The sequence below is a fragment of the Trypanosoma melophagium genome, assembly GCF_022059095.1.
Source record: "Trypanosoma melophagium isolate St. Kilda chromosome Unknown ctg35segment0, whole genome shotgun sequence".
Classification (NCBI taxonomy): Eukaryota; Euglenozoa; class Kinetoplastea; order Trypanosomatida; family Trypanosomatidae; genus Trypanosoma; species Trypanosoma melophagium.
Genome location: NW_027125172.1, coordinates 82300 through 108083, shown reverse-complemented (window position 1 = coordinate 108083; position 25784 = coordinate 82300). Strand labels below are relative to the sequence as shown.

Here is a 25784-nt window from a genome sequence, read left to right as displayed (position 1 = left end):
AAAAAGAAAAAAGAAAAAGAAAAAGGAGAATACAATGTTGCCATATCATGTAACTACATGAACAGGAACGCCACGTTTGATAACTCCCCAGCCAATAAGTCGTATTTTTCGATGTATAAAACGCATTAAAGCCAGCCGTTCACCACATTCACAAAATACAGGAGTTTCAAGACGCAATTTTGCCTTCCCATGGGCTGTACGTAGCACTGTAGCAGCGGTGGTAAAGGTATTAATATTCAAAATGATCGTTTCACCGTCCCGCAATTTTTCCACACGTTGTGATGTTACTGGTACCGCAGCACCACCTTTCTTTATCAAACCGGTACCGTGTGAGACTCCAAGAATTTCCTTTAATAGAAAAAACTGCAAATCAACTTCCTGATAGACTTTTATAGGTTCAGACTCATTATTATTCTCCGCTCCATCTTTACAGTCTTGTCGCACCACGCGGAGCACCTGCCCACGGAGTTTGTTCTGACGTGTAAGAGAAGGATCCAAGTACGTACCAACAGCAATTAATCCACCAGGTACCGCATACTGCAGGGGATTTGTCTCTGATAGAAGAGAACGTACCGTAGTGCGCAGTGGAGTTATATGTAATTCACCAGGAGGAGGTGCTGTCATAAAGGAAAGATCTTGCCCACTGAGCATCCCACTGCGAGTAGGCAATGTACCATCACGTCCTGTAAGTGCAATAAGTCCAGGAAGTAGTTCTACCGTGTCCCCTACACGTAATACACCTTGTTGAAGTGTTCCACCCACCACCCCACCTTCAAGAGACTCTAGTGCATGTCCAGGCAATGTTACATCAAAGGAACGTAAAACGTACAGTCGTGGTGGTAACCGCAAAGATCGTATAGGAAGAGGCATATGACACAAATACTCCAGTAAATAATCTGTATTTAGAGAGAGTTGTGCCACAATAGGAATAATGGGAGCATTCTCAAAAGTTGTATAAGTCTTTAAATGATAGCGAATAATCGACTGCTGTTCTTCTGCATGCTCTTTTGTAACAAGATCAATCTTATTGTGTAGTACAACAAGAGAGGCAATTTGCATCATTTCTACTGCTGCTAGATGCTCAAGTGTCTGAGGCTGTGGGAATCTTTCATTTGCGGCAATAAGCAGTAAGGCGGCATCCATGATAGCGGCACCATTCAGCATGGTTGCCATCAGCACGTCATGACCGGGGCAGTCCACAAAAGAGAAGTGTCGCTTCAACTTCAATGGGTTACCGCAGGTGGGGCAGTCTGTTTTGTCTGGCTGCGATGATGGAAAGGCGTGGTAGGCGGCCGGCAATTCACACACATCACACTTGAACACCTTCGCGTTGGCGTAACCGAGATGGATGGTGATATTCATTACCGCCTCACGGTGATACTTCTGCGTCTTCACACCACTGAGTGCCTTCACAACAGTAGACTTTCCGTGCGCCACGTGTCCAATCGTACCAATGTTAACAGTGGCCTGCCGCGACATCACCTCAAATGTCTCAACAGTGATGCTGTCAAGGTCAAGGGCGTCGATGTTTTGTACGGCCAGTCCACGATCGTTTTCCTCATTCTTTCCGAAGGTGTTCTCGTCAAGTGTGAAGTCTGCGATATCGTTTTCCCCCATCTTCTTGGCTGCTGTTCCTTCCCTTTTTTTTTCGTTCTCTTTTGTTTTTTCTCTCTCTATCTGAAACTTACTTTCGTTCACGTATGTATGTCTTCAAGTTTCTTTTCTTTTCCGTTAGTGTGTGGCAACCTTAATCATTGACGTCGTTGACGTCGTTGACGGTCTATTCGTGTTTTCTTTTTCTCTCTATTTGCCTGACCTTTACAGGAATGGGTTATAAAAATTAGATGCAGAAAGCGCAAAAACAGCAATAACAAAAAAAAAGGATAAGAAAAAAAATAATGTGAATCTCCTTTTTTTTAATGGTAATGCATTGCAGGAATTATACAGAAATATGTGTATACGGTCATTTGAAATGCACCTCACATCGAGACGAACCAAGTGAGTAAATATAGGTAATGATCTAATGTACTCCATCAGAAAGAACAATATGAGGGATGCTGCAAAGAAAATAAAAATGAGTGTGAGTGGCGCAAATCTTCTTCACCACCACCAACAACACTACTCTAAATTGTGTTAGAGGGCTCTCTCCATACCAAGACACACACACACAAAGAGAGGTATACAAAGAGTGAACGATGATCAAATAAACAGAGATTCAAGAGGAATTATATTTTTTTCCCACCACGATTTCTGACGCCGCAAATAAGAAAAAAGAAAAACGAACTCTACCACTATTGTATACTCCCGCTCTATTGCTGAACAAAGCGAGGAAGAGGAAACCCTCCAACCAGGAGACCTCTCCTCTCTTGCGTTATTGTGGAAATGATAGGGCACCCGAGTATTCAATCTACCGAAAATAAACCAAAAATTCTGATTGTGTACGTATAAGTGTGTGCGTGTGTATAAGTGGCATGTAATTCTATTCCTTCTTACTTTTGATTTTTTTTCTCTGTTTTTGCAGAATAGGATAACCTCGTCACACAAGCAAGAGTCTCATACACACGCTCTCTCTCATACGCACATACAAATACCAATACAAATAGAGAGGGAGAAGGAGGGAGGGGAAAAAAAAAGAGAAATAAATAAAAGGAAAGGACAGAGAATAGTGAAGAATGACTGTTTTGTTCTTCTTTCCGTTTTTTTTTTCATTTTTAATATTTCTTTTTTTCTCAATTTAACTGGTAAAATCTCTACTTTTTGGGATCCCCCATAATACGACGCGCTGCTCCCTTTGCCCAACGACTCACTCCCACTCTCTCCTCACTTGGCGCTGGGTTATTATTGTTATTACTGCTGCCAGCTCCATTATTATTTTGACTCTTCTTACTGCTGTTCAGTGAGTTACCTGATGACTCTGTGCTGATGGCATTCTCAAAGAGATTTAAATTCCCTTTCGTTGCGGTGATGCCGGCATCGAGGGATTCAACAACCATCCATCGAATCAAAACTGCGAGATCCCCTGGTGCTTCCAGCTTTTCACCCTTCTGCACCCTTGCCAGGACTTCCCGTTCCCTTTCTCTTTCTGCTGTCTTCTCACCCATTCCACCATTCTCATCACTGCTGTTATTGTTATTGCTGTTGGTGCTGGTGTTACTTCTTTCCCATCCACCACCCATGCGCCGCACGGTATCGGCGAGACGCTGCAGTTCATGCCGTTCCTTCCGCACACTTTCCAGCACTCTTTCACGATCGACATTACCAGCAGGAATAGATCGACGCAGGGAGTGCACCACATGCTGCACAGATGGAAATAATCCAATCATTTCCCGGTGAAATTGCTGGACTTGAGCCGCCGCCAATCCACGCGCGGTGTCCGACCGCATGCCTGTTGTATCGTGTCGTATCTTCTCTGTGTGTTGTTCCAGTTCCGCACACACCTCCGCATACTCCCGCGCCAGCCGCGCATTCTCTCCCGTTAAACGTTCGCACTCCACCTTGTAGTTAATAATACGCCCCGACGCATCCCGGGCATGTGAGTTGGCGTCATTTAATTTATCCCGCATCGCCGTCACTTCCGCCTGCTGGGCGGTAATCGTTGTGTTTAACTTGGACACCTCCGCCTGCGACATCTTTAGTTCCCGCTGCAGTCGATTGATTTCATACAACATACTCTCATTCTCCTCCAATAGTTGCTGTGTGGCAGGGTCAAGATCAACAGCCGGGAGAACACTCCCACTCGCACTTCGTGTCGCCTTCACACGAGCAACATCCGACAAATTCGCCGGACGCTCCACAATGGGAGATTTCCCACGTCCCTGTTGTTCACTCATTCCCCTCACGTACCTTGAACGGCCTCTCTTTTCCTCACTCTCTTTTTCTATATATAAATAAATATACTGTGTGTGTTTGTTCTAAAGTGTTTTTGGTTGTTGTTTTTGTTTTCGTAGTACTTGCCGTTCGTTTTTGTTTCTTGCCTTTAATAATAATAATACGTTTCTCTTTATTGTGGACGTGGATGCAAAGTACTTTCTAGTGCCTTCTCTTTCTGAACGAAAACAAAGAAACAAAACAAAAAAAAAGGAGACATACAAGTATATATAGGTAAGAAAGATCCAAACAATAACGAAACAAATGCAGAACAACACACAAAAAAAAAAAAAAACGACATCTGGGACAAAGCAACTACTGCTAATGTGCTGCATTGTCTGGATCTTAGCGATGAAGCAGAAAACATACAAGGAAAAAAACACACAGACACACAAATACAGAGACGGACTTAAAGAGATATTGAAAGAGCTAGACCCAAAACACACATGAAAACCGAAAAAGAGAAAGCACGTAATGGACTTGATGCTGCCTCCGCTAGAGGCGACCGGGTGTCAATAAGAAGGAAATAAAAGGTAATTCAATAGAAAGTCCCAACTCCCCTTGTAATTATTTTCACTTGTGGATAGATACAAATATGAAAAAGAATTAGGACTTGGTCGTAATAAAGCCCGCTCCAATAAATTTTTTCTAGTTACCAATTTACCTCATTTCCTTATTTTTCTTATTGTTTCTACTTTTCTTTACCGCTGTTCGTGTTAATCTCCAATATACATTTTTTAAAAAATTCCTCCTAGAGATGGGAGCAATACAGCGCACTTAACACCTTGAACATTACCATATCAGTAATGGCAAAAGTATCTCAGTGGTAGTAGGCATATCCCTCCATACCCTCTTAAAACTATGAATCGAAAGCAGCAAAAAACAAATAAATAGATAACATGAACCATAATTGGCCCATAAAGGGAGATTAAATGCAGAGATACAAACAGGAAAGGAAAAAAAAAACAATGAAGTACTGTGTAATCATGCATTTCCTAACATTAGGAGACTTTTTTTGTCCCTTTCTACTGTTGTCTCCTGTAGCACATTAAGAGAAATACACAATACACATGAATTTAAATAGTCTCCATTTACTGCCTTTTGTTTGAACATTCTTTCTTTTTCATGAATCGTTTCTCTCATTTCTCCCGTCTTTCCTTTTTTTATTTTCTTTCTGCTGAACTGCCCTCGTTTATCTCCTCTTTCAGTCATAATTTTTCTTTTTTCTTCTTCCCTTCTTCTTCTGGTTTTTACTATTTTGCTTTTTTCTTTTTCCACACCCTTACACGGAAAAGCGCATTCGTTTGTTTGGTTCACATACGTTTTCTGAGAGCAGATTTTCTGTCGGTGCACTTTCCTCTTATTTAAGGGATATAATGACATACAAAAGTCTCTCAGTAATTTCTCGCTCTTTTCCTTTTAACCCCCTTTTTTTCTTCTCTTTCTTATTATTTTCTTTACTGCTCTTTCTGTCATGTTTTGGAATGCGTATATCTGGTCCAGGGGTCGTTTACCACAAAGGAAAAAAAAAAGACGCACACGGAGAAAGGAAAAAAAAAGAGATGGAGAGAGACGCAGACACAAAAAATACGTATACGCAGATATATATACATTCCTATGTGTGTGTTGCGGTGCATGAACATACAATAAAGGAGAAAAGTTTAGCCAGGAAACAAACAAAAGTCCTGAACTATGAGCCCCGCCTCACTCTTCTCTTCACTCATTTTTCCCTCCCTTCACATGAGTATAAGAAGAAAGTGGAAAAATGAGTGAAGAGGAGAGACTGAGCTCTAGATTGAGAGGGAAAGAAAGCAAAAAAAAAGGTCAAGGGGCCTTGAAGAAAAACGTGGAGGAACAGTAAAACAATAATAATAATAATAATAATAATAATAATAATAATAATAATAATAATAATAACAGTATATATACAATATGTAAAGAGAAAATGACGGATTAACATAGAGTTAACACGCTCTTACCGTTAACTGCTACCGCTGCTCTTTTTTATTTTTTTTTTGTTTCTCTTTTTCCCCTTTTCTCTTTTTTCCGCTTTATCCTGCTCTTGGAAGCCTAATCACTGGTGAGGGTGCTTGGTCCCCTGTACTTCTCCTTCGCGATAAACGCGGCATAGGGGTCGCGATGCACTAAGCGTTCCTCGCGTCTTCGTCGTATTTCCTCCAATTTTGCCTGTCGTTCCCTCTCCAACGCCATTCGCCGTTGTTTTGCCTGTTCCATGCGTGAGAGGTTCCGCTCCTGGCGGTCCTTCTTCTCCTTCTGTTTCTTCTCCTCCAACTCCACCAGGCGATTGAGAGAGGCGGCCTCCTTCTGCAGTTCCGCCTGCAACAACATCCGCTCCCGCCGCTCTCCCTCTTCAGCCGCACGGTGCAGGGCCGACTGCCGCCGCTCTTCACGTTCGGCCATTTGCTCCATCGCAATACGTTCGCCCTCCGTGAGTCCAGTACTCACATTATCGTAGTTCAACGATGCCCCACCAATGCTGCGACGCATCGCGGAGTAGCGGGCAGAGGAGATAATGCCGCGGAAGCGGAGATTAGAGGTGATGTCGGTTGGGGCAAGACTTGAGTGGCGGGCGGTGTCGTTTCCACGACCGAGAAAACTTGTGGAGCGGCTTGCACGTTGGACGTGTGGGGGATGTGGTGGGAGATCACTGTGTTCCTGTAATCGTTTCTGGTGAAATTCAAACATACGTTCATTCTCCGTATCCGCCTCGCATCTACCACTGTGGGTGCACGACTTTCCATGCTGTGCTTCAGAATCCTCATTGTCTTCGTGATGTGCATGCTTACCATTATGGTTTTCATGGCGTGCTTCAGGTTCATGGTGGTTCTCTTGTTCGTGATGGGAACTACCGTTCCTATCGTCCACAAGGTAGTCTTCGCGTTCACTGGACATGATGATAGTAGAGTTGTTTTTGTAAGACGTCTCTTTTTTATTTTTAATTTGCGTTTTCTGTATTATTTCTATTCTCGTTTTGATAGTAGAAACAGACTGAGTGAATCTGTTGCAATACTACTATTTGATACCACAATAGAGAGAGAGAGTTTTTGGGGAGAAGGAGAAACGTACAGGCACATTTACATCCATACCCCCCCCCCCCAAAAAAAAAAAAAAAAAAAACAGAGAAATATTTTAATTAAATACATAAATGGATATACACTCATACTCATTGTAAAGAGAACAGAGAATGTTTGTAGTGAATCGCAAAAAAGACAAAAAAAGACGAAGAAAAAGATAAAATAGAAGTGAAAAAAAAAGAATACAAGAAAATAATGGAGTGATTCTGTGAAGTGACAATAGTAAGGAAAAAAAGACAGAAACTAAGATATGTTTGTGCTTTTTTTTTGCTCGTTTCACCTCGAGTCACTCTATCCTTTTTTTTGCGTAAATATATTAGGTGTGTTTTGGCTTCTTTTCCATCTCTTCCTCTTATTGTGTACTAACTAAAGAAAAAATATCATAGAAAGAAAGAGACACACATATAAACGCAAATGTTTATAACACCCTTTACCCATCAATTCTTTTTTCTCTTCTTCTGTTAATCTTGTACTATAAGGCAATAACATCGATTTTTCTTCGTTTTCTTTTTCTCTTAGATACTATCACTTATCTACACACACAGAGGGAGAGAGAGAGAGAGAGAGACATACTTTCTCTCTCTGTCTTTCTATATGCTTGTACGAGCAAAGCCAGTGTTATAGTGCAGAGCCTGCGAGAGGAAGCGGTGAAGCATAAGGGACTCTGCCGGGTCAAACTCGACAGACCACTCAAACTTCTCCTCATTATCTGAACCCTGCTGTTGTTGCTGCTGTGGCGGCTTTGTGGATGTACAGTTAAGCGTAAACACATGTTGTGCCTCGGGTTTTGGTGCAAAGACGGCATTTGTAAAGCGTGAGTGCACCTCCACCTTATCTGATCGCCCTTCAAGAACACTGAGGAATCGGGCGGTGTAAACGGCTGGGAGCATCACAGAGACGACCCGCTCCGCTTTATTTCCCTCCTCTCCGGTCTTCTTCACCTGTCGGTGGTAGTCGAGGACGACAAAACTGTCGCGGTGCAAAACACGCAGGAGATGCCCGCGGCTCATGTCCTCATCGTTCCAGTGCACGACATCAAAGGCGGGCGGGAGATGCGCACGGCGGGCACGTTGTTGGGCGAGCGAGGGACGACGCCACTTTGCCGCCTGGCCGCTGTTGCTATCAGAGCCGGTGGCTTCACTGTGGAACTCACTCCCGCTGGAGGCGGCGGCCTGGCAGTGGACGGGAGAGACGGTGAAGTAGCCAACAGCCAAGGCACAATGGGAGAGTAATGGACTAGCGGCAAGACGACGAAACATAATTATTCTCTTGTTGTGTCTTTGTTGTTCTTTTTGTATATAAATATGTAAATGTATGTCGGTATGTATCTTTAGTTATCGTCCTTCCTATTTTTTCTGTTTTTTTTTTTGTTCTCTTTGTTTTGTGTAGATGTCTTGGTTTACCTAAATTGCGTTAATTTGTTTTATCCTGACGTTTTGTTGTTCGTTTTTCTGTTTTTTTTATTTTCCTCTTTTTTTTTGCTTACTTTGCTTCTCTTTTTCTTTTCTTCTTTTTATCAGTCGCTGTGTATGTGTACGGGTGCTGTCGATAAGCGGCACAATATAAGAAAAGTAGAGAAAAAGACAAGCAAACAACAGCAACAAACGTCCATCACAAAAACAGAAGCAAAATGCAACACACAAGAAAAAAAAAACATATAACTGCGAAGGAATGCAGAATAAAAAAAAAGAAATGTGCTAAATTTTACATTACAGCAGCCTAGCAATCGTATGATAGAACAGAGTTGCAAATATTGCCTATATCTGCAAACGGATCTTTGTTTGTTTGTTTGTGTGATTATGGTGCAAAGGAAAAAGGGGAAATGAAAATAAATAACACCTTGAGTAACCACCACCTTTGACTGGGGGAGGTAGAGTTTTGTTTACTTGGGATTGTGCACCATAAATGATATCTGTGTGACTATCCTGACCTCATCCCCACTAAACCCTTCCTTTTCGCTTTCTCTCTCACACACTAACCGTATATATATATATATATATTTAATGTTGTGCAAAGCCGAGTGCATCGATCATACGCTCCAGTAGCAGTGAGAAGACCGCACCACCGGCCGCCCCGCCCACAAGTCCAGGGGCTTTATAATACCGCCAGCCATACGCCCCGCCCAGCAATGCACCGGAGGCGGTTGGATTCCACATATCTTTTCGCCCCCGCCGCTTCTCCAACGCCACTTCAATACCGCCAAAGAGAAAGCCAAAGTACGCAAAGCTGCAGCCGAGTTTGCCCGCCCCGCGGATACTGTGGCGGAAGAAGTCTGCGGTGCCCATGCGTTGGGTGGCCGTCTCGGCGGAGATCATCGCACCAAAGAGGGAAAAACCGAATCCCATCACATAACCACCCACCACATTCATACAGGCGGTGGCAAGAGTACTGTCTTTTGCCAACATCATCACCTTCTGGGCCGGGTCCATTGGGGGCTGCTGCTCGAGAATAGTGGACATTTTAAAGGTATATGATTTGTTTTTCTTTTTTTTTTTTATTTCTCTTGATGTACGTTCCTTTTGCTATTCTCACAGAATCCCGTTTTCTTGTTGATTTTTTTTCTTCTCGTTTATTTATTTATTTACTTTTACGTTAAGCACTTCCCTCACTTTTAGCCCTGTAGTAGTATCTGCAGGTTTGTTTGTGAATGGACTGCTCTACCGATTTTTTACCCTCTTTTTCTTTTTTTGCTTATTCGTTTAAATGATCTTCTTTTTTTTTCCGGTACAGTGTCTTCCACGCCACTTTTCAGTTTTCTTTCTTATTACCGATGCTATATATATGTATTTTTACTTTTTTTCGTGAGTAAAGTCACAGGCACACGGAAGAGGAAATTCCGCAATTGAGCTCTACAATGTTGATGGTATTAATGTATGCCTGTTTACTTTGACTATTAAATAGAAGAGTAACAGAGGGTTTAAAAAGTACGAAAAAGAGAGAAAAATTAGAAAAGAGATGATGAAGATAAAAAAAAAATAACATAAGATGAATATTATGTAGAAATAAATCAAAACCATTCCTCAAACATGAATGATTCATTATTAGGTTTTGCTTTGTTTTCTTTCTTTGATCTACACGAGGTGCCACTACTACTATCATCTCTTCATCTCCCTCCCTCTCTCACTCTCCATCCCTCCACACAAACACAACAACAATGCACACATACATGTTAGACAAAGGAAAGAGATTCACTGTATCCCCTTCCTTTCATCTTATCTTTTCATTTCTCTTGCTTGTGTTTATGCTTCTGCTTGCACCGCAGCACGCTTTGCTGTCTGCAGTGAGAAAAACCAGGTGCCATGTACGTACACCTCCTCTACCAAGTATTTCTGCGCCATCATGAGCAGCGAGTTCTTTACATTCATTCACGAGAGAGAGAGATACAGATATACAGAGAGATAGATATATAGATAGATTGATAGGGAGTATCGGCTCCCACTCACTCTCTTTCACACCCCACACAAACGTACACAGAGGCAAATACACAATTGGACACAGCAACGCTCTTCAAATCCTTGCTTTTTTTTGTAATTTCTCTTTTTGTTGTTATTCAACCTTCCTCCCCACCTCTCCCAATATCTCATTCACATAACCACCTCCGGCCGTGACTCCAACACGGCAATTCGCTGCTGTGATTCCTCTCCCTCCGCCTCCACTCCCCACAAGGCGACAAATTGACTGTATCCCGACAAGAGACGCAGACGTATATATCGCACACCCTTCCCCGCACCATTTGGGTCCAAATCAATTTGTTCCACCTGCCGCCCGTCTGCACTGCGGCGAAGTGTGCGGCGGCCGACAGACTCAAAGGCGGTGGGAAGAGCCGTGGTGCATCGGCCAACGTCAATTTCGCGGGCCTCGTGAAGTGTCAGGCGGAGAGTTGTGAGATTCGCTGCGGCGGTGGTGCCAACAGTGAGAATAATGTCCTGCGGGAATCCACCGGTTGTGAGGATAAATGTGTCGGGACGGCCATCAACGAGAGATGCCGGTGTCATGCAGGGATCTTCATTGTGGAAGGAGACGTAAAGAGGCTCCAAACGCACAGAAGGCATCGCCGTAATGATGTATATATATATATATGTATATGTGTGTGTAATGTGTTTATCCTTGATTACGTCTTCTATCTATCTATCTACCGAGCACTGTTTCTCCTACGAAGATGTCGATAGTTATTACTGTATTTTTCCTGTTTTTTTTTGTCGGTAGTGTTTTTGCTCTTGTTAGCGAGTTTGCTTACCGCAAGCGGTTATAAGGAAAAACAGGAGAGAAAGAAGAAAAAGGAAATCACGCTTTACACCATGTGTCCACTTCAAGAAAATGGGATAATAGTCAGAAAACCCAACTAAAAAACAACAAAAGAGGAAATAATAATAATAATAATAATAATAATAATAATAATAATAATAATAATAATAATAATAATAAGAGCAAGGAAGACATGTGACCTTTTTTTCTTATTTCTTTACTCGTCTACGAATTCCGTTGAAACAATATAGATATATTTACAGAAGCACACACACACACACACACAGACACTTGCTCTCTCTCTATATCAACTCCCTTATTTTTACTCCCTTTCCCTCAACATCACCTCCTTCTTTTTCCTTTCTTTGCGGCAGTGCGCCTCGGACCCAGATCAAACTCCCTCGTATAACGCACAATATCCTGTGTTGGTCGATTAGGATTTTCCTCACCTCCTCGCGGTGTCCACATGCTACTAGCAGCCCCACGTTTTCGCTCTTTCACCTCCCGCGTCCGTTCATCATGCCGCACCTCCCGCTGCACTTTACGTATCGTCTTATTAAACACCTTTAGTGTACCACTGTGAATATCATAGCGACCCGACTGCTTTAGTGGTGTGGGATCACCCATACGTCGTAGAAGATGTTCACGTTTCAACTGTCGCCGTTGGAAGAGGGCAATACGTTTATCTTTCGCCGCGTGAAGGGCACTGCCATTCGCGTAATCCACCGCCTCACCGCGTGTTTCACGTTCCCACTGGGCACGTTCTCGCAGATCCTTCTTTTCCTGCGCGAGGTGTGAGAGACGATCAGCAAAGGCAATACCCGTGCGATTGTTACGCAGATGATCATAGGTGCGTGAAACCCCATTATTATTATTACTATTCATATTGTTCGTGTTTTGAAGAAGCGCCGGTGTGGCATTCGCCGGACGCTTTCCACCAATACGTTCAAACTGTCGCCATGATTCCTCAATGCGTTCTTCCATCGTCGCATTCTCTGCGTGAAGGGCCGCCGTGCGTGCGTACACGTCCTGCAGCTCCTCGTTAATTTTCTGATGATGTACGAGGAGATCACGGTGATCATTGCGCTTTACACCTTTACGTTGTTTGTACGTTGAAACAAAAGCCTCGTTTTCGTGAAAGTGAATACCGCGATGGAGTGAACGGGGACCGGGAATAGTGCGGCGCCGTTTTACGAGTTCTCGCGTGGCCCGACTGTTTAGTGGGGGCATTGCCAAAAAATAGAATGAGAGATGTGTGCACTACTGCAGAATAGACTCCAGTTTCCTTTCCCCCTTCTATTCTTTGTTGCTGCTAAGAGGAAACACACAATAAAAAGAGAGAGAGAGAGAGAGAGAGAGTGTGTGTGTGTGTGGAAAAGGGAATAATAATAATAATAATAATAATAATAATAATAATAACTCAGCCAAGTAAACCTTTTGTAATCATTTGAAATGGTCCCTTCATCTCTTAATCCTTCATCCCGTGAATTAATCCTGCGGCACAACTGAGTGAGAGTAATTAGACTAGCAACATCGCATTACCACACTCTACAAAGTTATCCTTGGGTACTGGGAACGAATGAATGTCATTTTCAAAGCGTAACTCTCACGTATTCTTGCGGTTTAGTCATAAATGTCGAGTTGTTAACACGCGGCATCGCCTGCCCTTGCACTATACATTCTAGCTGTAGTAGTAATAATAATAGGATCCGAATGAATATTGTTAGCACACGTGCAAGAATAGAGAATGGCAGTTCAACCACTGCAGAACTTTCATCCAATGAAACAACTGGTGTCTCTACACAGTACAGTCCGCAGTTATCACCATCATTAACAAAAACAACATCAGTACTATTGCCTTATTGACGAATTAAGAGTTTGAAGAAAGTAAAGGAAAGAAAGAGAAAAATAAAAGCAATAAAATAACCCCGCAATACAAAGATTCCAAATCCATTTTAGTAAACCAAAAAACAAAAACAAATAAACAAAAAAAAAACGAAAGAAGAATCAGCTAATCAAGCAAAGCAAATGCATATACAATGCAAATGTTTCGCAGATCTATTTGCGATAATTTATCCTCATAACTCTTTCATTTCCCCCTTAATCGCCCCTTTCACAAACGTGCAAATTGTATATTAACTTTCCTCTTCACATCTGCTGGGAGGTTATCATAATTCTGTCTCCCTTGTCTGTACCCACTTCCTCTATGAATATTATTATAAATATTATTATGGTTATCCATGCTATTAACGAGTCCCAACCAACTTGCCAGTGCACTCATCCCCCACGCTACGAGTGCGAGTATTATTAATGCAACAGCAATAGCCTGACAACGCACCCACCACACAGAAGTATCGGATTTCTTGTGTACTTCACACCAACCAATATGTCCAGGCGTATCACGAAATATTTGCGGGGATTCGCATATCGACATTAGCCCCGCCGCATCACCGTGTGGGGCAAATCCATCAATCGTATGAAGTACTTCCATGTAAAAGCTTTCCTCATCCAGGCGAGTGGGGCTGCTAGTTGTATAGTTATCTAATCTTTCTGCGTTAGCATCGCTCTCTGTATTATCCACCCTTGCCCCATGCCGCACTGCACGAAGAAAACGGACATTTTCCATCACATTAGTGGCTGCAGTAAGAATAGGCATTTTTAATAGCGCCATCTCTGCTTCATCCTTATCAGTTTCCGCATCATCCTCATTATTATTATTATTATTATGTCTATTAAGAATACGACTGTTTTTCTCGTTAGCCGCATGAAATGCCTTTGCCGCCTCTGTACCAGAAGTTATATCACGCAGAAGACTTGCCCAAATTGGATCATTGTGAAACCGAAACTTAAAACACAAGTACCCACATACACTATGATAGACATCATCACGCATGAGACGATGAATCACCGCCGTGGCGTATTCCTCATCCCCGGAGGCCTTTCTTTTACTTATTTTTAGTACTCTATATATTTCCTGTGCGACAGTTGCCTTTTGGGCGTATTTATAATATGGATCTTTAATTCTACTGGCTTCTGGTTCTGTCTTGTGCAACACATACCTTTGATAAAACTCCCACCACAGATCTAACACGGTTACGACATCGCCGCCAGCAATGGAGTCTCCATTAGGTTTAAGTGCGATCCACAGTGCTTCTGTGAGAACTTTTGGTATATCTTCTCCGACAACTGGGAAGTTTGGTCCATCACGTACAAGTTGCCGTTTCTCTGTTATTGTTGTTGTTATTTCATCTGTTTCATCCGGGTCTCGCCATAACACAACGATGTGTGAGGCTACTACTGCTGTTAGGGCCTCCCCATTCGTACGGGTTTTCTCTAAAGAAGAGTGAATGCGTTTAGTTATCTTTTGTTTATAGTAACGAAGATGATACCGACTCATATCTCCCGATACGAGTAGTTTAGGATTCACAAAAGGACAACTTTGTGCAAATTCCAAGTAAAGCAGATATACATCATTATCATCATTATTATTCTTATCATTATCATTGTTATTGTGGGCGTTATCGGGGGATGGCAAAAGTGAGAGATGCACGGCAAGATAACAATTCACCGCAATATCGCCTGTTGCAAACGTTACACTTCCAATTCCCCGTTCAGCGTCAAATATAAAGTTCTGCACAGCGCCGTAATGAGAAAAGAAGCCGCGGACAAACGCCGAAGTAAACCCCTGTTGTCCCTGTGAGGGGAATCCAGCGAATAATACCTCACGGTATATATTAGTTGAAGGTGTACCAGATACTTTTTGTGTCGTCATTTGCTTTAATTATCTGTACATAATTAAGGAAATAAGAAGAAGGAAGTAATAATAGAAGGTGGAGAAAAATAGAATAAAACACACTAACATAAATGCAAGATAAAAACACACACACACACAAGCACAAAGTGTACGGATTGTAAATGGATAGATAAAAATAAAAGCAGATGATACTATGTATTACTTTCGCTAATATATATATATATATATATATATATGTTATAGTGAATGGATAACATAGTGAGAATAACGTCAATAGAATGGACTAGTCAAGAGGAATCGCATTTGTGGCCCTCCTCTATTATCTTTTTCTTTGGTTTTTGCTTGTTTTACCAATTGGTTAGTACACATTAGGGTCAATTTCCTTTGCATACCGCATTTCCCTCTCAAGATGTACCATTTCCTCCTGTGTCCATTCATTCTCAATATGAAGGAGTCGCCGTACATCTTCTGCCCCTTCCATGATCGAAGGTGCGGCCATCGCAACTTCCCGAATGCGTTGCGCTACATAGGCGGAAAGAAGACTCTGCAAAGCATGAACACGGAGATAACAAGAGCATTCAAGAAGTGACATCATACAACCAGAACGTTCCATCTCCTTAACAAATTCCATTTCCCAATTCTTAACACAGCTCTGCAATGGGACAGTAAGCGGCTTTGGTATTTCTTCGCTTCTTCGGTCGGTATGCAGCAGGTACGTCGCAATACCTTTTACCACAGCTGCTGGGAAATCTAAATTGATGAGAGGCATTTCTGCTTGATTGCCTTCATCGAGTTCTGCGAGACTCTCCAGTAAACCAATGTCTTTCCACGCAATGGCAGCAGGCAAAGTAACAGCAACACCATCGACCGAATTAAGAGTGACGTCACAAGCAGACATTTGATTGTAACAATCGTCCTTTTTTTTAAATCCTCCCAATACTTTATATATATATATATATATATATATATATTGTCGGTGCTATGTGTGTAAAGTCACACCGGATCTAATGGGAACATAGAATCGAGGAGCACATTAAAAACATTGAAAGGAAAAAGAAAAGAAAGAGAGCAAAGAAGAATAAAGAAAGAATAAAGAAAAAAAACTTATAGAAATCACAGAGTGGAGAAGGAAAAAAAAAAAAACCGAACTTCATAACGTGCAATATAAATAACGAAATAGGGTACTTCATATTGAGAATGAGGGGATTGGAAATGCATGCACATTCTTCAGTGTTTCGTGTGTAGGTTTATTTGTTGATCAATGAACTTTGTTGAGGTGACTCATTTTTTTTTTGTATTTGTATTTCTTCTTTTTTTCCATTTTAACATTCTTGAATAGAGCAACGGAAGGAGGATCCCTTCTCTCTGTTTTCCCTCTGATGTGAAATCGACCGACACACACATAAGGACACAAACAAACACAAACACACAGGGACACAAAGAACTCAGATGCATATACGCACGAACAGTTTCAGTTTACTTTTTGTATTTTTTTCTTTTTCTCTCGTTTCTGGACACCGATTCGCCCATTAAATACCATCACCGTTTCACAATCACCATCGCACCATCTGGTCCACTCTCTGCAGCTAAGAATAATAAAAACAAATAAATAAACATATATACACACACAAACGTACACATATTGAGGAAAGTAGATCTTGTGGCAGTTCTTCTTCTTCTTCCTCTGTTGTGATGACCATAATTGATTGCCTCATTTACACTTTTTTCTCTCTTTTCTTATTTTTATGTACTACCGCCAAGAAGAAACAGTATTCCAACAAGTAAACTACTTCCTTTCCGAATTCTCTCTTGTGCCTTGTTGTTTCCTCTATATCCTTATCCTTATCCTTATTACTTATTATTATCCTTTTTTTACTCTTGTAATACGATCATTGATGATGATTTATGATAATGATGGTCATGGTGGTGATGATAACGGAGTGGGGATGGTGAAATAACAACAACACCCACCACTACTGCTCTTGTTCATCTCTTCCTTCTTCTTTATATATATATATATATATATATATATATATTGGAGTATTCTTCTCTTTCTTTCTTTCCTTTTTCTTGCTTTTTGTCGTTGTTACTTCTAGCACTCTTCGTTAACGGGCCACTCATTCTCAAGCTTCAGACAATCCATCTCTCGCCGCGTCCATTCATTTCGCTCATTAAAGCATCGACGGATGAGTTCAGCCGCCTCAAAGTGATCTTCTGAGGTGTAAATAGCACGCAACATAAAGTCTGCACACCATGCCGTGCACAAGTTGTACAGTGATGGTACCTGCAGCCGCTCTGCTGCACGTCTAACATCCATGAGTAGTGCTACACGGCTACTATCAGGTATAACAACCTTTAAGGCATTGCAGATGGTAGAATTATGCAGGAATGACTCCGGATACATGTAACTCATGTTAGAGCTATGAGATTTAATTACCATGGCAAGCGCCTGTTCTGCGTCTGCCTGGCCAAGAATATCACGATACAAAAATTCTCGTTCCCATGGCGACAATAAACTAACAAGAGGTGCAGGAAGAGGTTCGGGAATGGCAGATGGCTGTAGGCGTTCTTTTTGCCCTCCATCAGTAACAAAGTGGCACATATATTCCACACATATTTGCGCTGCATTTGAGGTAGGAAGAGGAGGAGGTGGTGGTGTTGTTAGTGAGACAGATTTCTCATCTCCCGCCACAACCCCACTGGATGCCGGTGCTGCTATCATTGTTGTTGTTGTGGCAGTTAAACCTGGTTCAACTCCTGTGGCTGAAACCATATCTGCATCTACTTGACTGGTGCTACTACCACTTGGCTGTATAGTTAAGCCCTGTGGTGAGAGAGGCAGTTGGGAAATGAGATTCATGTGGTTTGGTCCCATGGATTGTGTTGATGTCATGCAACGTGCCGTTTCTCCATCGGTTCTAGGCGATGGTAAACAATTCTGCAAAACAATAACGATTTCTTTAATGTTGATATGAGCATACTGCTGGGGTGGACTTGAGACTTCTTCAGTAGGATTATTACAATGAACTAACCCAGCACTACCACTACTACTAATACTACTACTACCTCTAGCCCCAACACCATCGGGTTCTACATACCCACCACGTACATTTTTTGCTTGTCGCCCATTATTAGGACTACCGTCTGAACATCTACTCTGTGATCGACATGCATTTGCTAAATCCAAAGCAGCAGCAGCACCACCACTGCTGGGAGATATTTTTTCTATAAGTTTACTCCGTGGTGTGGCTTCATCACTACAGGAGGAGATGGTATTACCACCTAAAAACAGCCCATCGTCATCATCACCAATCATGCAAGGAGTACGTTGGTGATAACTACTTGGAGAGGGAAGTTCTTCATTGGTAAGACTGCTGGGAGTGATAACAGCGGCCGCAGTCGCTGCCGCCACAGCCGTATCGGGATCTCCAGGCATACGAACAGACCACACCAAATTATCATCATCATCACCTGGTTCAGGGGAGTCGAGATATATAGTAGTGGAATCACGAAGATGCAGAACAGAGGGTGCATCACCGTTCCAGTTTGACTCTGTACCAGTTCCAATATTATGATGACTTGCGTTTTCGTTTTCTTTCTTTTTTTGTACATCGATTTTCGCCGTTTTAGTTGTAGTTTCAGCTATTGATATTGATGTTGATGTTGATGTCGTTTCTGTTATCGTTGTTGGTGAGGGATGTTTCTCTGGGTGTGCGTGTGCGGTAGGAACACGCAACTCTGGCTGAGGTGGAGTTTCACTGGAAATAACAGACTGCCTCTGTGTAAATGATAATTTCCCAGGCAACACTGCATCCATTTCCTCTTCTTCCTCTTCATCAAGTGTACTTGGAGTGGCACTATCCTCTTCATTGCAGAGAACATCCCCAACGCCATTCTTTGGTGCCGTCAGACGCTCTGGTGTTGTCCTGCCATTCCCTCGACGGTCCACATTTCCACAATTGTTACTACTATTACCATTACTATTAGTATTAATATTAGTATTGCTACCAGTACTACTACTACTACTACTAGTGGTGATGGTGTTTGTATTTGTGTTTCCCTGTTTTGATCTTCCTCTTTGCTTCTGCATCTTTCCACCACTTCCACGCGTCTGCGGTGGGGATGACTCTGGCGATGTACACGAAGAGGGTGTTAAACTCCTGTTTTCATCATCATTTTCATATTCATTCTCATCCTCCTCCTCCTCCTCATCATCATCGATAACACTCGCCGTACGATCTGTATCATCCGAGTGATCTGTAGCCGCCGCTGTTACAAATGTTATACCTTCTTCACCGCCCACAACTCGTCTGGTACTGCCGCTGCTGCTAATAGTAGCAGAAGTGGCGGAACTACTGCTATTACTATTACTACGACTACCATTCATACGCCTCTTGTTCTTTTTCTTCTTCTGGTGGTGGGGGTTATTATTATTATTATTATTATTATTATTATTATTGCTATTATTATTATTATTATTATTATTATTATAACGGTTATCCTCATCATATTCATCCTCGTCATCCTCATCATTGTCTGTTGTAGTGCGACAGAGCATACGTCCGAGATGATTTCTGCTTTTTCTAAAACTGCTGTTATCCTCTTCCTCTTCATACTCATCATCCTCATCCTCATCTTCTTCCTCATCGTCATCATCCAAATCGGTCGGTTGTGGTGGTGTGCCGTATCGCTCCACCCACACTTCCACAACTCGACGCACAACAGCGGAGAGGGCGGCGGCCTCTTTTGGCACTGGTATCATTGTGCCATCGTCCGTCTGCAGATAGATTACAACAGACATGATATAACCATACAACAGTTACCAGTCAAGGCAAATACACACGTTAACACGCAATAATGTGATAGGCTTTTGTGTTTGTAATGCTTTTGGGTAGTTTCCTTTCTTTCTTTCCTTCCAGTCCTCTTTTTTTTCTTATTCTTTCCCTGTCTCTCTTTTCCTTTATTTTTCTTTCGTTTGCACCCTACACTCTGTTCCTTTGTTTTACTTGATGTGGATTCCTTGTTTTTTTTTTGAACTATTCCTTTCTTGTTTTTCCTTCTTTCCTGTTTTGTTCTCTTTTTTTTTCGTTTGATTCTATTCTTGTGTTTTCTACACTCAATTATTTCTCTTTCTATTCCTTCACCTCTAACACAGACACTCTCCTTCTTTTTCTTTCTATTCTTGTTTTCCTTCTGTAACTTCACCTGTTTAGTTTGTGCAAGGCCCTTATGGGCAGTACCTTGAGGGATGAAGCAAAAAAAAAAAAAAAATAAATAAAAGAAACTGAAAAAAAATCAAAATAGAGAACGGAAAGAAACATAATATGAACACATCCATTAGATAGAGAGAAGAATTATCTTGTACTGAAATGCATATATATATATATATATATATATATATATAAGAATTTATGCATTTTCAACATAGTTTCTTTTATTATTTTCTTTTTTATTCTCTCTTAGCGTGACTCAAGCAGACTACGATGCCGCTTTGAATCTCCCACAACAAACCAATGCAAATCACCACGACGACAGTGAACCTCACCACGTGCAAGTTTCACAAATCGCTCCATCGCCATCACGGTCACATTATTAATAGGACTCTTATCATTTTCACCCACATTAACACAAATATCATCACCAGCAAAATTAACAGAATCCGTAGAAACATCAAATACGTTAAGTATAAGAGAGGCCAGTGGTACACGGAAGGCACTCGTGTTACGTGCAATAAAAGTATTCAACTGTCTATTATACCGACTATTACTTTTACTATTGTTCGCATGTGTGCGACGTTGGGATCTCCGTTCTTCCATCGTGCTAACATCCGTATGCAAGTCATAATCATAGTCATTAAACTCCACATCATCATCATACAAATCCCCTTCATTTTCGTAGTAATCATCATCATCATCGTCATTATCATCATCACTGCTACTGCTGCTATTTCGTCTACGTTGACGACTTCGATGCGCCGCTGACTTCCCAGTACCTTCTCGCGGTGCTGCCGTCATTGGATGCATACAAGCTAATCCAGTAAGTGTACCTACTAAGGCTGTAGTAGTAGAAACACCTTTATTTTGTTCGTTATTGTGATTATTATTGTTCTTCTGAAGACTGTTTAGATCGTTTGACGGATGTACAGTATGGTCGAAACAGTTTCTGAGGTCTTCTTCTATTATCTGAAGTGGAACTGTTGTAGAAGCAAACGAGGCATCCCCTTCAGCAGCTGCACACCACTCCGTAAAGAGGATTTCTCCTATCAATGATAATGGTGGTTCTTGTTGCTGTTGTAGCAGTGAATCCACAGAGAAAATCGATTCCACGGCATTCACACATTCCTCACGTCCCACAGTGTTTCCATTCTCTCCAACACTACCCTGACGTAAAGCATGTAATAAAGCATCTACAAAGGATTCATGTTTCTCACACTGTTGTAATTGTCTATCGTAGCGTTGCCGTAAATGTAAGAGTAGACGTTGTCGTGTATGAAATGATGGAGGTGTTCGCCGTGCGATCCACGGTGATGGAACACACTCGAGATGTGGAAAGTTAAATAGAGATTCTGACATATCGGTATCAATGTATGAAAGAGAGGAATTGGGATTCACTGTATGATGATTGTTGTTGATATTATTATTATTATTATTATTATTATTATTATTATTATTATTATTATTATTCTGACTATGACTAGTATTATCAGTTAACGACGGTTCCTGCGTAGATGTTGCATGTACACAGAGTAGATGGACCCATTGTGGGAGTGTATTCCCTAATGCCACACGTTGTTCTAATTGTAAGAGTGAAGAAACTTCCTCTTCTTTATTTTCTTCTTTTCCTTTTGCCTTTTCTTCTTCCTTTACTGGATTCTTTCCATCTTCCCCCTTTTCCTTTTTGAGTTTCTTTAGTGATGTTTCAACGGTCTCTGTACCCTTCTGGCAGCGGGCATCTAGGAGAGAAAAGAAATGTTTAAGAAAGTGTTGAGTCTTCCCTTCCTTCTCAGCTTGGGACATCTGAGGGAGTTGTTTGTTCACAAACACACACACACCACTAACTACGGTAACTAATACGATTGTGCATACATGAACGTACAGAGAAATAGATAAAGAAGGAACACAGTAAATAAAGAAGGAAAGAAAATTAAAAAGAATCACAGAGTTTACTTCTGTTTTCTTTCCACAGTGCGTATAGGTGTCTATGGGAGGATTGAGGGTAGGAAGAAGAACATACTACCGTGTCTATATACTCAGAGAGCGTGCCTTATATATACAGTTCCAGTGAAAGAGTAATAATACGATACAAAAACAACAACAACATAATAATAATAATAATAAATAAATAAATAAATATAAATACAGATACAATATGATTTGAAATACACCACAACAACATCATCAAAGATGTTTTTTTTCTTTCAATCCCAACCCCATGATGGAAATACACCCTTAACACGGTACATCCCACTATTCCCTTCATCATTTGCTATACTTGTGGTTCCCTCTGACTGTAATAGGAAGATTGACTCTGATGAAGCACCAAATGGATCATCCATCTCTTCCGTACTTGCGCCACACGCAAATGGAAATACCGCAACAGCGAGAACTGTACATGTTTGACTACTACTATCATTATCACTATTATTATTATTATTATTATTATTATTATTATTATTATTATTATTAGTGTTCATACTGTTACTAGTACTACAACACGATGAGGGAATACGCCACAGAGATCTCTCATCTCTGTGTATGGAAATATCACGAAACCACGCCGGACGCTCTCCAAACTGCACAATATGCCACCACCGCTGTAAATACAATCGATTATCGCGAATCAACTCCACCGCATCCATTGCAGGTGTTGTTTTAGTTTCCAGCCACTGCAGTGGATCACTCGCTACACGATCATCATCAAACTCATACACCGGCGCAGGAACCATCGCACACCGCAGCACACATGTGACCAACTCTCCCTTATTATTATTATTATTATTATTATTATTATTATTGTCTTGCAATACACATGGCAGTTCCACCGCCACTCCCTCACGCGGGCGTACAATTCGTGTGGCGTCAAAACGACAGAACTTCCGCCGCAGTGCAAATAACACGAGATCCCCCTGTTCCACCGGTGCTGTGAGTGGCACCGCACTTTCCACCACACCGCACAAACCGCCGGCGAGCTCAAGACTCCGCTCGACATTTACACCGTCCGGCAGTCGAACCCACAGTGGGTGCATCATGGATTCACTATTGAGATTCGTTGTCTTGGTTGTAGTGATTGCCGCCGATGATGATGGATCGCTGGTCTCGCGGATATTCACGAGTGCATAGACAGGCCTTCGCCGCTCGTCCACAGCAATGGTTGCAGTTGACTCCCCACCACCACTAACTCCATTATTATTATTATTATTATTATTATTATTATTATTATTATTATTATTATTATTATTATTAGTAGTAGTAGGAATAGGAGGAATAGCGGAATAAGAAGCGGAGGAGGAGACGGCAGTATTGCGTGATTGTGTCTGCAGAACCGAAAGAATACCACGCTCCCGTTCTGTACGGGTTGAAAGAAGCTGTTCACACATTCGTCGCACAGTAGTGTTATAACGCTTTTGCTGCAGAGCGGCCTCTCTTGTCGTCGCATTATTACCATTATTATTACCATTATTATTATTATTATTATTATTATTATTATTATTATTATTATTATTATTATTATTATTATTATTATTATCTGCTGGGCAGTTATCTATTGTTTTACGTATAAGTACATCCCGCAGCGTTGTGCGTGCAATAGTGTTGTGAGGATCAAACTCAAGTGCTGCGAGGGCTGTACGCATGACAATATCATGTGCACGTCGATAATAATAATAATTATTATTACTAATAGTATTATTAGTATCATGATTGTTATTCTTCAAGTCACGCACCTTTTCATTCCATAGCCGCCATGCAACATTCGCTAGTTCATCTGCTGCTGAAGTAGCACACATCGCATTACGTACTCGCTCGTGCAGCGTTCCGCCCGCAGTGTCAATCACCGCACCGGGATTCCGTACTAATTCCATTAATTCTTCATCTTCTTTTTTTTCTGTTACATTCTTTTCTTTTACTTTTAATTCTTCTTCTTGTTGTTGTTTACTGCCATTCCACTGATGTCGCGATGCCCCGAGAAGAAATAAGTGTCGCACAATATCAACATTTCCACCAGCCACGGCGTGCGGCAATACACCAGAACCAACGGTGAGTGCCGGGCAGCGAATGGCCCTCGATATCCGCTTCGCTTTCACTTTCTCGTGCATTGATATATCCGTTTTCTCTTCCTTTTCTTTTTCTTTTTCGTCTTGTTCCGCTTCTGTGAAATCAACCCGCAGACGTTTCTCTTCATGTATTATTCTTCCGTCTCTTGTTGTTATTGTGGATGATGTTTTCTCTTGTGGATGTCTCTTCTCGCAATAGGCCGTTACCCATGCGGTGAGGAGAAGTCGTGTGCAGTTCTCATATCCCCTTTGACTCACCCAATGCAATAATGGCAAACCACCCGTTATGTGATATGGTGTGGTGGTGGTCAATGCGGCAAAGAGTGTATCTAAATTACATGCACGAGAACACAATTCGTATAATGTGAATAGCGAGGCGTGAAGGCTAACATCATCACGCTCGACTAGAGTTGAAAGTGATGCAGAGGAAAGAACATCATCACTGCAACTCCCCACATCATGATGATGATGATGATGATGATGAATATTATTATTATTATTATTATTATTATTATTATTATTGTGGTTCTTCTTCTTGTAATGTGACTTTGCAAGTTCTGCATCCATTTCAAATGCCACTTCATCTTGAATGAGTAGACAGAGTTGAATTAATAGAAATGTACAAAATGTGTACACATCATTCCCAACTCGCACCGTCACATCGCCCTTTTCTTCCTTTTCAATTACTGTCATAAAGAGGGCGGGATGTGTACTGGTGTAGATCCATTGTTCTACACAAAGACGTGCGGTGCGAACTGCACCATTACAAACAGCATTGCGGCAAACTGCAATCGCATGTGTCCACAGTAAAGAACGTGCAGATGTGTAAAGATCACTCGTTAATAACGTTGTAGGACTATTATTATTATTATTATTTCTATTCACATTCTGTGTCTCTGTGGGTAGATGATGGACGGCGTAGAACTCCATAAGAGTCCACAACGCATCGGTTCCCACAACGTGTTCTATACTCGCAGCATAACAAAGTGGACAACGCCCTAATCTATAATTATTATATTTTCTCTTGTTACTATCACCGTGTAAAACTTCTTGAATCATCCAAACCGCCTCTGCGAGTCTCTCAATGGCAGCCACTAGTGAGGGTTGACGCCACAATTCATATAAAGATGGAAATAACACCGAACATTGCTCTTCTTTTTCTTTTTCTCTCTCGTTATTATTAATGCTACTAGTCATTCCATTCACAATAGTGAGATTGGCAGAATCATGTACGCCGAAGGTACGCCGTGATATAAGGGCGGATGCGAAGTATTTAATAAATGAAAAGAAAACCTTTCCCAACTCTATATTAGTATTATTGTTAATTTTCTCCTTTGAGTGTCTCTGTTCATCTTCATTATGTTGAAAAACTTCGGAATCATCTAACAACTGACAGAGAAGTGTACTTGCGTGATTTGTGTTTTCCCACGATTCCTGCAGGAGAAGACTTTTAACCAAAACGAACATATCACCACAAGTGGTATTCATTTGCCTATTCACTACAATAATTATATATCTTTCTTCTTTTTTTTTCCTTCCCTCCACACACTCA

General features: G+C 41.5%; 12 protein-coding genes across 12 annotated transcripts; all 12 read right to left on the bottom strand.

The window, feature by feature from the left end:
• Positions 1-45: 45 nt before the first annotated feature.
• Positions 46-1617, bottom strand: LSM04_007812 (Translation initiation factor 2; the record flags this gene model as incomplete). The annotated part of the gene is made up of 1 exon (XM_067338621.1): positions 46-1617. One exon carries the CDS (start codon positions 1615-1617, stop codon positions 46-48), a length of 1572 nt encoding a protein of 523 aa, XP_067188755.1.
• Positions 1618-2750: 1133 nt separating this feature from the next.
• On the bottom strand, positions 2751-3830 carry LSM04_005876 (uncharacterized protein; the record flags this gene model as incomplete). The annotated part of the gene is made up of 1 exon (XM_067338620.1): positions 2751-3830. The coding sequence occupies one exon, from the start codon at positions 3828-3830 to the stop codon at positions 2751-2753; it is 1080 nt and encodes a 359-aa protein (XP_067188712.1).
• A 2107-nt stretch (positions 3831-5937) lies between these two features.
• On the bottom strand, positions 5938-6780 carry LSM04_002515 (uncharacterized protein; the record flags this gene model as incomplete). The annotated part of the gene is made up of 1 exon (XM_067338619.1): positions 5938-6780. The coding sequence occupies one exon, from the start codon at positions 6778-6780 to the stop codon at positions 5938-5940; it is 843 nt and encodes a 280-aa protein (XP_067188644.1).
• Positions 6781-7552: 772 nt separating this feature from the next.
• LSM04_001549 (SUN domain-containing protein 1) lies at positions 7553-8221 on the bottom strand (the record flags this gene model as incomplete). The annotated part of the gene is made up of 1 exon (XM_067338618.1): positions 7553-8221. The coding sequence occupies one exon, from the start codon at positions 8219-8221 to the stop codon at positions 7553-7555; it is 669 nt and encodes a 222-aa protein (XP_067188630.1).
• Positions 8222-8962: 741 nt separating this feature from the next.
• Positions 8963-9421, bottom strand: LSM04_006920 (uncharacterized protein; the record flags this gene model as incomplete). The annotated part of the gene is made up of 1 exon (XM_067338617.1): positions 8963-9421. The coding sequence occupies one exon, from the start codon at positions 9419-9421 to the stop codon at positions 8963-8965; it is 459 nt and encodes a 152-aa protein (XP_067188737.1).
• Positions 9422-10546: 1125 nt separating this feature from the next.
• On the bottom strand, positions 10547-11014 carry LSM04_006881 (uncharacterized protein; the record flags this gene model as incomplete). The annotated part of the gene is made up of 1 exon (XM_067338616.1): positions 10547-11014. One exon carries the CDS (start codon positions 11012-11014, stop codon positions 10547-10549), a length of 468 nt encoding a protein of 155 aa, XP_067188736.1.
• A 535-nt stretch (positions 11015-11549) lies between these two features.
• LSM04_006511 (uncharacterized protein) lies at positions 11550-12437 on the bottom strand (the record flags this gene model as incomplete). Its single annotated transcript, XM_067338615.1, has 1 exon — positions 11550-12437. One exon carries the CDS (start codon positions 12435-12437, stop codon positions 11550-11552), a length of 888 nt encoding a protein of 295 aa, XP_067188727.1.
• An 883-nt stretch (positions 12438-13320) lies between these two features.
• On the bottom strand, positions 13321-14979 carry LSM04_003558 (uncharacterized protein; the record flags this gene model as incomplete). Its single annotated transcript, XM_067338614.1, has 1 exon — positions 13321-14979. One exon carries the CDS (start codon positions 14977-14979, stop codon positions 13321-13323), a length of 1659 nt encoding a protein of 552 aa, XP_067188661.1.
• Positions 14980-15319: 340 nt separating this feature from the next.
• Positions 15320-15859, bottom strand: LSM04_007340 (SKP1 component; the record flags this gene model as incomplete). Its single annotated transcript, XM_067338613.1, has 1 exon — positions 15320-15859. One exon carries the CDS (start codon positions 15857-15859, stop codon positions 15320-15322), a length of 540 nt encoding a protein of 179 aa, XP_067188749.1.
• Positions 15860-17053: 1194 nt separating this feature from the next.
• Positions 17054-19762, bottom strand: LSM04_000728 (uncharacterized protein; the record flags this gene model as incomplete). The annotated part of the gene is made up of 1 exon (XM_067338611.1): positions 17054-19762. The coding sequence occupies one exon, from the start codon at positions 19760-19762 to the stop codon at positions 17054-17056; it is 2709 nt and encodes a 902-aa protein (XP_067188612.1).
• Positions 19763-20420: 658 nt separating this feature from the next.
• Positions 20421-21977, bottom strand: LSM04_000074 (uncharacterized protein; the record flags this gene model as incomplete). Its single annotated transcript, XM_067338610.1, has 1 exon — positions 20421-21977. The coding sequence occupies one exon, from the start codon at positions 21975-21977 to the stop codon at positions 20421-20423; it is 1557 nt and encodes a 518-aa protein (XP_067188595.1).
• A 401-nt stretch (positions 21978-22378) lies between these two features.
• On the bottom strand, positions 22379-25720 carry LSM04_004255 (uncharacterized protein; the record flags this gene model as incomplete). The annotated part of the gene is made up of 1 exon (XM_067338609.1): positions 22379-25720. One exon carries the CDS (start codon positions 25718-25720, stop codon positions 22379-22381), a length of 3342 nt encoding a protein of 1113 aa, XP_067188670.1.
• Positions 25721-25784: the final 64 nt, after the last annotated feature.